This window comes from Vidua macroura, chromosome 1, assembly GCF_024509145.1.
Source record: "Vidua macroura isolate BioBank_ID:100142 chromosome 1, ASM2450914v1, whole genome shotgun sequence".
In the NCBI taxonomy this organism is placed as follows: Eukaryota; Metazoa; Chordata; class Aves; order Passeriformes; family Viduidae; genus Vidua; species Vidua macroura.
The window spans coordinates 94852308-94864265 of NC_071571.1; the positions used below are offsets into that span (position 1 = coordinate 94852308).

The following is an 11958-nucleotide window of genomic DNA, read 5'->3' on the forward strand; positions in this document are numbered from 1 at the left end:
CTTTCCTCTTTGAAATCACAGTAGTCCAGTATTTATTATCTGTAAGACAGGAAATTTATCCATTTTTCACTTTCATGGAGTAAGATGTCAGAAAGTTACCTGCCACATCAACATCTTCTTGTAACTTTGTATGCTTAGTAAGAACACAGACATATCATCTCAACATTTTGGTTTTTTTCAAATATCTATGAAAGTCCAAGAGCTTTATTTGACAGAGCTATCTAAGATGCAAAGGATCAGCCCAGGTTACTTTCATATGAGTTTCACAAACTTTGGTTACAAATGCAACTTCAGTACATTAAATACCAATTAGCTTTATCAAGATAAACCCAGGATAAAGCTCATTGTGCTTTTTTTTTTCTTGGTGTTTAGTTTACATAAAGGAAGAGCCAACATACAGGGCTTCTCAACATTCACACATGGGTACAATTGGTAGAGGGTGGTGTATCTATCCGACTTTTATTTTCCTTAGCATCATTCAGAAGTGACTCATTACCAATCTGGCATTTGAAGACTTGTTTGTAGGCCTTCCTAAAATTTTCAGATAGAAATGCATATATGATTGGGTTCACAGAAGAATTGCTGTAAGCCAGGCAGTGTGCAGTTACCCTGAAGAGAAAGGAGGCTTGAGTCAGTGGGAAAACTCCAAATTCAGCCCAGAGATGGATCACATGATGAGGCAGCCAGGAGATGCCAAAAACCACTACCACCACCAACACAGTCTGTGCTGTCTGAGACAAGGAAAGGAAAACACATATGTCTGATGAGCACTCAAAGAATCAGCTTTAAACCTACTTCAAAATTACTGTTTGGAGGAAAAAAAAAAACAACCACAACAAAAAGTATATTGAGAGGGAACACACTGCAATATTTGTTACTAATTTCACCCCATTACCTATATGGGCTTTATTTTGCATAGTGAATTACTGCAAGGAGAACCCCAGCCTTGGAAAATGTCACAGTAAACAATGCAAATGCACAACTTTCCTCAAAGGTGAAGAATGATGTTCCTACCTCCCTAAACAAAAGTTTAGCCTTTTCTGAAGTGGACCTAAGCCTGTTGTAAAATAATGACAACAGGGGTCTTCGGGAAATCTCATCCAGATCTAATGAATTTTAGTACAGTACACAAGAATTCCTGATTAAAATTTCAAGAGAGATCTATTATGCATGAAGGCAGCTGGTGGAAAAGCTTAGAGCTTGCTCAAGTGCTTACTAAAGTAAGCTTTTTGGAAGTGTCTCCTTTAAACACAGAACTTCCACAGAGTCATACAACAACATTCTGGGATACAACTAGTGAAAAAAAAAGAAAAAGTAAGGGCTTGAAATTTCTGATGACTGCACATTGTCAAAACCAATCTGGAAATTAAAGTTCACCACCAAACACTAAATTAAAAAATGGATCATAAAATATCCTCAGTGTTGCTTCCACACTACTTATGAGAGGACCATCAATTTCATTAGATCCATTCAAAGCTCCAGAATCAGTTGGTAGGGACCCTTCAGGTGCTGCAGGTGTTCTGTCAGGGCAATGGAATCTGACTGTCAATATTTTCTTTAGTTTTCACCTACTTCAGAAACAGTTAGAACTTTGCAGTGGCCAGAGCAATTAATAGCTATTCCTCTACCAAGTGCCTTTTTCAACTAAATAAGTCTCCAAATAAAAGTCTAATAATAATTCCAAAGCGTGTTATGTCACAAGCCATTATTATTTCTAAATTAACAATTTATAACATAGTTTTTGCGATAACTTCACATCCAAAACTAACCCAGGGGTCACAGAGTGATAAATATTGCAGCATAGAAAATATGTAGATTTTTTGCTAGTTTATTGAACTTGGTCTATACTTCCTGAACTGATTAATGCTCAGTAATAATTAAGACTGGCCTATCTAATCAGAACATGAGTTAGCTTAGAAAAACTTACGGAGAAAACATTTTGATTTCTGTGGCAACAGGCCAAAATAACTTATGACAGATGCTGTTGTTGGTCAGTATAGTCTCACAAAAGAAATCAAAGAATATTAAATCTGTAATTAATATAATATGTTTAGTCTAAAGCAAGCATCTGTTTTCATAAGCCATTCCTCTACTTAGCCCTATGAAGTTTAAATCAGTTGCCATTAAAATGGTCACAGAGATATTTTCTTTTCCAGGTCTTATCAGGAGAACATGTTCTAACAACACTGCATAAATTAAGAGCAGTTTATTCTCTGATTGATGAGTTCAATGGGTTAATATTCCAAATAAAAACAAATTTTCAGGATACCACATGCACAATTACTTCAAAAGCGGCATTTAACTTCAGTTTGTTCAAAATTCTGAAAAAAATTAACCAGCAAAATCATTGACATTCAACAGGCTATCAATGCACCTGAAAGCAGAGGGTGAAAATGTGTCTCTTGTAACTGTTACTTAAGGTATTTCATATCTGCAGAAGAAGCAATTTTGTGTTAGGAAATCTCACAACATCTGCTTTATCCTATTGTTCCTACTCAGCCTAACTTCAGAGCTTACTTTTCCAAAATCATCACTTTGTCTTGCAAGCAAGGTACCACTAAAGAGCAGCTCTTTTTTACCTACTGGGAGCTTGCTTAGGGTTTCTTATTAGCAAATAAAACTCACCTGAAATATAATACATTAATTTTGATGCTTTGTGACCAAAAAGCATGAAAAATAGAATTTAGGCAAATTAATATTTTTCATTATTTTTTCCACACATGCAGCAAATTTATTTTAAGATTCTGCTACTAGAATGTTCATAAAGGTTTGAATAAAGCTAAAAATATATAATTACACCTGAAATACATTCTTCACAAGACAGTCGAAGGAAAAGAAGAAAGACTTGGTAACCAGAGAGAAGCACTAACACACTAACAAAGACAGAGTCGCTTTGAATAACATGAGTTACGCCTTAGGTTTAGAAACTCATCTTCTAAGGCAAAAAAAAAAAAAAATCTGGACTGCTCTTTGGGTTTTTTTCCTCTTTGGCTACTGAACCCTGATACATTCAAGCAGTCTTGATCATATCTGTAATGCTTTATCCTGAAGCTATGAAAGTTAATTCCTAGTCAAACCTGCAATTTTTGAGAGTTAGTGGTTAGAGGAAATGCAGAGATATTTCCAGCTTGAGAATAATTTAGATGAGAGATGACAATGTACAAAATGTCTTTGAAAACTATACCTTTGGCCTTGACAACATTAAATGCAAAAGTATAAATGTAAAGTATTTTACTGAGTCAGGGTCATAATGCTTTTAATTCTATGAATCAAAATAGATTGAGTAGGATATTTTTCAAAAAAATAGAGAATGCATAAATGAAAGAGTACTTATTCCCTGTTGAGTCCATGTAGATCTCATTTACATTGCAGGCACTCTCCATGCCCATATGAAAATAGTGATCAGATCAAATGAAGAGCTATAGCTCAAGGGGTTTTTCCTCCACATCCATAAAATGAGAAGTTACTCAAATGATCACTCTGGTCAAATTGGCTCAAAAATCACAACCACTTTATATTAACTGACAAATTCTCTGTTTAAACACATCTTTCAAATATTGTTCTAAATCATGATGCTTATATTCTTCTTGAAAGACATTTCATGATTCTAATTGTATCCAGTACATAGCTTATATCTTGCATGTAAATGAAGAAAACATTGTGTGGAAAATCAATAGAAGAATTGGAGAATCATTAAAAGTCTCCTATTAGACTCTTACTGGGAAGCATAATAAATTTCATTTTAAAGGTCCCTCATACAACCTAGGAATTATTCACTAAAATATTACAAAATCAGCCAGTTAAAAAACAAATTAAAAATCCTATGATTTACAAGTCAGGGGAAAATGCCAGTGAGAAGAAAAAAGGAAAAAAAAAATTAACACAAAAGACAGGTTGTCTCCCTGTGCCTAAATTTCAGATGCTCTGAAGTTCCAAATACAAGAATCTCAGGTATCAGGTAATGGCTTGATGCAATGTGATGGAAAACTTGGATCAGAAAAGATTCCAATCTGCTAAATTCAGAGGGACACTGGACATTTCATTAAATACTTAATTTTAATTTCTTCTCTCTGTTACATCTTTGGCAACAAGTACCAAATGAGCTTAGCAATAAAACTGAAATACACACAAATGAGTATTTATCGTGAATGCAACATACCTTTTTCTTGGATGCTTCTGACTTCTTTGACATGTTTTTCAACTTCTTATGCAGATGATTAAGAACCTGAAAAGATTAATTTGCATCTCTTTATCATATTTCCCCAATTTCTATTCAAACAAAATTCAAACCTGTGTATCTTAGAGTACTCTTGTGCTCCACTACTGGATGATTCACTACCAAACATCACTGAACCAGCTTACACATTTCAAACATGCACAGTAGGAAAACCAAAAGAATTACATATGTGAGTCAATGTGAATAAAAACAAAGCAGACCACAACTGAATTCTTACTAAAATATTCAGATGTATTACGTAACAAATACTTATCACAAATTAACAAGGAAATGGATGGAAATATATCTTGTACATAGAATTAGCAATCTCTCTTCATCCATAAAAAGTCAAAGACTTGGTTTGGAATGACCTCTAGTGTGTGTAACATAAGAAAAGTGTATGTTTTGAGTCAGAGCTTTTCTGAGTCACCTGCATAATTTGCTTCCTTTAGATGGATGCTTGATTAGTATAATCAAGATGCTGGCACTATTTGATCTTTGAAAGAAGCTTAGGCTTTCAAGAATAATTTATACTAAAATGAAACACGACACACGAGACATGAAACATGTCACATGAGGCATGACCTTTCACAACAATGTGATGATACTCACCATGCATCTTTCACAAGCCAATTTTAAAAATACTTCACAAAAAGGCTCATTGTCCAAGAGCAGGGTCCAAATTTTAACATAATCATTTTGGATAGAGATCTTGGGTTGGGGAAAAGGGTCCAGACTCAGATTCTTTCATATCATCTGGTGACATTTTTTGTGTTCTTTGGGTTACACAGCAAACCACTATCAGGACAGACATCAGTCAAGATGATCTAGAGACTTTGGCATTTGAGTTTTATAGACATACATATTGAATTAAAAGAAGTAAGATGGTATTTGTGAATATCTGGAGCTTATCAGCGGACATAATTTTTTAGGTATCTACTCTTAGCTACCAGACAACAACCAGCAACAGTAAAAATAAGAAATTACTTATAACCACTTAATATTGTAAGTGCAGTTCATTTGTGTCTGTCTGTGTACTCACCCTGCATGCACTTCCTATTTGGAAACACTATCCAGGCCACTTCTGGGGGCTACCCCAACCTAAGGGAAAGGAAAATAAATGGGCTTTCCCCAGGAAAGTCCCATTTTGACTTCATTTCTTTCTTCTTCAGTATGAAGCAGGCCCAAAGGAAAGGACAGAACCCCAGCAGAACAGGGAGATGACTGTCTGGCTCACAGACTTTTTGTTCACCTCCCATAGCTCTGTAGGGACATGCTGAATTGCATCAGTGCATCAGTGAAAAACATAAAACTGAAAAAAAGGGCATGGGAGGAATGCAATTAAGTTTATGTCCCATCGCTGCTGCTTCATCTATCATATCCTCTTCACATAACTTACAGTGATGGGCTGTTTCTACTGGACCTTTGCAAATCCCATCACTTGCCATCCAGTGATTGCACTGTTCTGATTCTCCCTCACAGCCCAAAACTAAAGTCAGATAAACTCTTCCCAGAGATCAGAACTGCAAAATAGTTTTTAAAGTTACAAACATTTTTTTTCTTCTGTTCTGAAACTTTTAGCCCAAAGTTTTGCATTGTATCTCTGTCCAGTTCCAAGAAAGATGCAGGAGACAAAACAGGTAAATTGGATATTTGAGGGGCTTGGGAGGTGGTGGAGGAGGCTTTTGTTGTCAATTTAGATTATAACCTTCAAATGAACCTTATCAGCTTCCCCTCTTTTGGATTACATAAACATTTCATAAAATTTGCAGTGAAAACCTATTGGCTCCTCATAGTATTTTACTATATGGCATGAAAAGTAGCAGCAAGAGAAATAGGCAAAATGCAATTACTTATCAACAGCAGTGGAACAGCTCTCAAAGATCTACACAGAATGCCATGGAGTATTAAAAAAGAGCCATGTTTATGCACAAACACTACAAGGCAAATCAAAGACACTCTCCCCACTACACTGTTCAAATTGCCTCTTCTCTAGGGCAATGACTAGTCAATTGTTCCTCTAGCAGCCTGAATAAACAATAATTCTACAGTGTGCCTCTTACTATTTTCAACTCCAGCTTTCGTGTACCTGCTGTTCAGAGATCAGCTTCCCTTTTTCTGGAGATGAGGGTGAGGTGCTGTGGTAAGAAAATTATCTTGTGTAAGAGACTGTAAGGAGACTTGTAGGATCTAGTCTGGTACAGACCATATGACAATGACTACCACTCATGACGTTTGGTAGGCCCTCGGTTCTACCTACAGATTGATGTATTTTCTTTTCTTTCTTTCTTTCTTTCTTTCTTTCTTTCTTTCTTTCTTTCTTTCTTTCTTTCTTTCTTTCTTTCTTTCTTTCTTTCTTTCTTTCTTTCTTTCTTTCTTTCTTTCTTTCTTTCTTTCTTTCTTTCTTTCTTTCTTTCTTTCTTTCTTTCTTTCTTTCTTTCTTTCTTTCTTTCTTTCTTTCTTTCTTTCTTTCTTTCTTTCTTTCTTTCTTTTTCTTTCTTTCTTTCTTTCTTTCTTTCTTTCTTTTTCTTTTTCTTTTTCTTTTTCTTTTTCTTTCCTTCCTTCTCTTTTCTTTCGCTCTTTCTCTCTCTAGCATTCTATATCTTTCCCTCTTTCACACTTTCTCTCTCTTTCTCTCTTTTTAAAGTCTTTTTAAATTATTCTTTTCCCCCATTTGTTTCAGAAACTGCACTCAAGATGGCTTGAGAGCCCTGACTAAGGACTTTGACCAAATAAAGTTGAGAAAGAGACTTTTCCAATACAGGAGTGAAAAAATAATTTCAACTACCTGTGCCTAGTCACATAGTCTACCAAACATTATGAAAGTTTGAAGTCTACACTCTTAAAAACCATATTTGCTATCTGGCATTTCACTGACCACACCTTCATTATTAGCCACTGAAAATCATGGAGAAGGAAAGCCTGCACAAGGTCACTACCTAGTAAGAGTGAACTTCTTGTTTTACAGATAATGTAAGCATTACATTCTGAACCACCTTTGTAGTATGAACCTGATTGAAATTCAAGTGCTATTGCCTGCAATCCATGTTTTAAAGTAATGTCACTTACTTCTATCATCACAAGAGATCCTTCATCCTCTTTCAATTAAGAGTGTGTGACTAATGTGTCGTAGCTTTTATTTTTCTTTTTCAGTGAAGTTTAATAAAGTTTTCCCGTTGCTGCTCAGCAAAATTTAGGATATAATATCCAAAGCCAGATAAGCTTGTATTTTATGTTGAGGCTGTTACTTTTTATGGCTTAGTTTTAACCAAATCTGTAAATCATACATGACATATGTTCAGAATGATAGATAATAATGGAAACATTCTTAAGGCAAGACATATTTGTTTTAAAGAAAGCTTTTAACATTTTGCATCTATAAAAGGAAATGTTTGCTAATAATTATAGGTGTCCAACCTAAAGGTTTGATTGAAAGAGGCCTGACTTTCAAGGAGTGAATCCTTGAAAAATGGAGGTACCCAAAATTAGTTGTAACATTGCACAACCCTGGCAGATGTCAACTGTTAGAAGCTGACTGGGAATCATTTATCACTTTACCCTTTAAGGACACACTAGTGAGAAAATGTTATAGCACTGTTACAAAACACATCCAAAAAGTCAGCATTACAAAAATACAGCAAGTAAAATGATAAGCAATAAAAGAGTCAGAACACAAGGTGTCTGTAAGTATGCAGTGCTGAGACTCAGCTTATCACTCATAATCACTGCTCCTCCCTCTGACGTGGTAACCTTCTTTCAAGAGTAGTTCTGTGAGGCAACAAAAGCTGTTTTCCTATGGATTTGTGACTTTTTTACGGTGGTCCCAAAAAGATGTGTCTTCTCTGTAAGTTGATAAGACCTCTTCCCTTATGGCTTGTCTGGTGTTTAACAGTGGAATGCAAACCGACTCCTTAAAAGAGGGAGGATAATGGAGACTCTCCACCTTCTTCCTTGTCTGCTGTTTTCACAAAACTAGAGAAGTATCCTTAATTCTGATATTTTCACTCCTCTATCAAAAATTTGCATTGAAACTGATGTTACTTGTGGAAGAGAGAAAACAGGTAGCTATACACACAAGACAGAGTATGATCTCATAAATCTCTGCCTGAAGAGCGTGTATCACATGAAATATTTTGGGAGGACATTGCTTTCAAATACCTGGCACTACTTCAGCACTTCTGTACTTTGTAACAGCATTGTTATCCATGGGAAAAATACAAACCTCTGCTAATACTATATGAATGTGAAGTGAGACAGAAAAAGAACTTGGCTCTCTATTAGAGTGCCTAAAAAATGAGACTTTCAAACCTGAAAGTTCAATTGCAATTTGTTTATGAAAGAAACAGAACAGCCTTAAAGGAGTCTGGAAAAGGCAAAATATTCAAATAGAGAAATGAGTCTCCTTTGTCTTAATTTACTGCAGCAGAAGATTGTGTTATCTCGCTGATCCACAGTTCATGAAAACCAGTGAAGTCCTTAAGAAACTAATGCAGAGATTAATGTCTCCTAATGTCTACAGGCTGAGAGAGTTGGGGTTGCTCAGCCTAAGAAGGCTCTCCCTGTCCCAAAATATTGCAGTTGGAGGTTTGTCAGTGGCTCCTAAAGAGGGCAGGAGTGAGTCTTTCGATGCAGGCTACAAATACCTTTGATAGCTCTGTACAAGTCACAGCACTTTTCAGGCTGTACCAGCTACCTCCCAGCTATCTTCTAAAGTTCACCCCTTCAGGTTAGCTCCTCCAGCCTGACACCATGGCAAGCAGGATCACACATACAGGCTCAAAACACATCACAAAGCCAGGGTGAGACCCTAGCCTGGCTATAGTTTAAGCACACAATTTTATTGTAATTTCAAGTGGCCTTGAGTTTGCTAACTTGTTCTTGGGTATATTTTTCACATATAGTTGTTTTTGTTGGCTTGGAGGGGTTTTTGTTGCTTTTTTTAAAAACTACATATTAATACTAATATTGAGAGATTTACTTCTGTAGAGGTGCTTTGTAAGTACAGAGTGTGTTTTATTTACTATGCACATATTTAAGCATAAGTTAAGCATATTTGCCTTTTTAATGCCTACACTGTACAGGACTATGCTAATTTTGAAAGATTTCTTTTTAATCTTCTCTCATATAATTAGACTTCAAAGTCCAGTACTTAATGCTGAAACTGAAGATGCTTTGGCTTTGAAAAGGGGAAGAATTAGCCACTGAAAGCCCCTGTACACACATTCTGTGGTGTTCTCCCCACAATGTGTAATACTTTCTTCAAACTGACCATCTACTGCTACAGCTCAGTCATATTCACCACAGTAGATGAAATACCAGTGTATTCATTCAGGGAAAGCAGGATTCAGTTTATGTATGAAAACTTGTGTTTCTTCTTCATTTGCCAGGTTGGATTTGTTCCACTATGAACAGCCATTTAGAAATGTTGTCCTTTGTGTTCTGCTTGCCTTGGTTTCATCAGAGTTGGACAACATTACAGCCTCAATTTGCACATGACAATTAAGCTGATGTAATATATAAAACCGAGCAGAACATAAAATTACTTGTTCAAATTAAATACTTCAGGTACAGCTATTGAACTTGCCAGTTGAAGAACTGACTTAAGCAGTCCATATTTGTAAGAGAAGTCCTATCCTCTCAAATGTAAATCACTGCTTAAGGAGAAACTGAAGGCAGCTGGCACAGAAAGAGCAAGGTATCAGCAGGTAGCAATTGGTGCTTCAGATCCCATTTAGAAGCAAGCAGAGGATCATACACTGAAGGCTGCAATTATTACTCCAGAAAAATGTGACAATTTGCTTAAGCAGAGAAGTCCTTAAATACCCATATTCAGGCACCCTTAATTACTGCTTTTTCCTACCTGGGTTCTCACACTCTGCTCTCTGGAACCACCTGTATTTGCCAAAGTCAGAGGTAACTCTCTCATCAACTTCAACTGGGGCAAGACATGGCACCACAGGGACCAGACAGCATGAAGCACATTTTACTCTTGACACCAAACAGATAATTTTTGTCACTTTCAAGTGCACTGCACATTTTAAAGAACCACAATGCTTCATCTGAAGCTTGAACAACTTGTTGCTTTGTTGTACTTTATTGAGTCAAACTCCTCACACAGCACTGGTGACAGAGAAAGCAGCAGAGCACTGGGGCTTAGCATTCTGCAACAAGGAAATCTGACAGGGAAACCCCACTAATTGCTGGAACACCTCTCCCCACTCATCCCATGCAATCTCTGTTCTGACCTGTCTGTGTGATACTGAACATATGTTATCACTCCTTGGACATCCCTCAGCTATAAAACCTACCCTCTCGCTTTGTGGCACAAATTCACCCCTGCTGCTTTTTCTCCCAACAGTGCCAAGTCCCTCCACACGCCCAGAAATGGCCCTATGGCTCATGGGCACCTTTTCCACTACTGTGTCCCTCCCATCCTTTTACACTTGCCCCACCTTGGCATAGCAGAAGGAGATGAGCAGCAGTGGGAGCAGATATCCGAAGATGAATGTGCAAATCACATAGACCTTCTTGTGGCGTGGGTTGGGCCAGAACTCCCAGCAGAAGGTCTGGTTGCTGGCCTCGCGGTGGAAGATGCGCTGGTGGTGAGCCACAGGTGAGGCCATGGCAAAGGAGAGTGCCCAGATGAGCCCCACACCCAGCATCGCGTTGCGGGGAACACGCAAGGCTGAGGAGCGTCGGGAGTGCACAATGGCCACGTACCGGTCCACAGACATGGCCGAGAGTGTGAAGATGCTCACCAGCATGGAGATGGTGAAGAAGTAGTGGATGAACTTGCAGATGAAGGCTCCCAGCACCCAGGTGGGGAGCACATAGACCGTGGACTGGAAGGGGATGCAGAAGAGCAGGTAGGCCAGGTCGGCAATGCTCAGGTTGAGGATGAAGATGTTGGTGGTGCTTCGGCGCTTGCCTGGCTTGCTCCTCGCCAGCACCGTGATCACCAGGGTGTTGCCCAGCACCCCCAGGGTGAAGATTAAGCCGAAGACGATCAAGGTGATGAAGTTTTCGATGCCGATGCCGAAGAGGGGCTTCCCCTCCGCCTCCGGCAGCCCGGACAGGTTGAACTCCGCGCGGAGCGTCTCTGCCGCGGCTCGGGACAGGTTGAGGGGCTCCGCCGGGGGCTCTCCTAGCTCCATCCTTCCCCTTGCGCGCCGGGCAAAGTTTCCGCGGGCAGAACGCGGAGCCGCCGCTTCCCGGCACCTCGGACCGCGGCGAGCCCGGGGCAGCCGCCCCACCAGCACCGGGCGGCGCGGAGGGAAGGGCGGAGGTGCCGCCGCGCTGGGCGCAGCTTGCGCCGCCGGGAGCGGAGCCGGCGCGGAAGCCTCGCCGCCCTCCGCAGCAGCGCTCCGCCCGCCTCGGCTGCGGGGCCCCGCGCCCCCGCCGCCGGGGAGGCGCTCCGGCCGCGCCCGCCCCGCCCGCAGAGCCGCGGAGTCTCCGCGCCTCCCGCGCTGCCTCGGGAGACTGAGCTCCCCGGGAACGTGTCCTCGGAGAAAGGGGAGGTGGGGTTTTCTTGCCCTCTTTATTTCCCCCCGCCTTTTCTTCCCACCCTTCAGCTTGTAGGTGCCCCCCACCCACGGCGGCAGCCGGAACCCCGGTCCTCTCCCCGGAAAACTTCGCTCGGTGCCTCCGCTCCGAGAGAGGCTCGGGAGCGGCGTCTCCCAGCAGGGCTAGGCGGCGCTCGGCTGGTCCGGCCGGGCATCAATGTACTCGCTTGGAAAGACAGA

General features: G+C 39.9%; 1 protein-coding gene across 1 annotated transcript; it reads right to left on the reverse strand.

Moving 5' to 3' along the window:
• Window positions 1-413: 413 nt before the first annotated feature.
• On the reverse strand, window positions 414-11370 carry GALR1 (galanin receptor 1). Its single transcript, XM_053989295.1, has 3 exons — window positions 10669-11370; window positions 4160-4225; window positions 414-731 (listed from the first exon to the last, which is right to left on the reverse strand). Exons 1-3 carry the CDS (start codon window positions 11368-11370, stop codon window positions 414-416), a joined length of 1086 nt encoding a protein of 361 aa, XP_053845270.1.
• Between the last annotated feature and the right edge of the window lie 588 nt (window positions 11371-11958).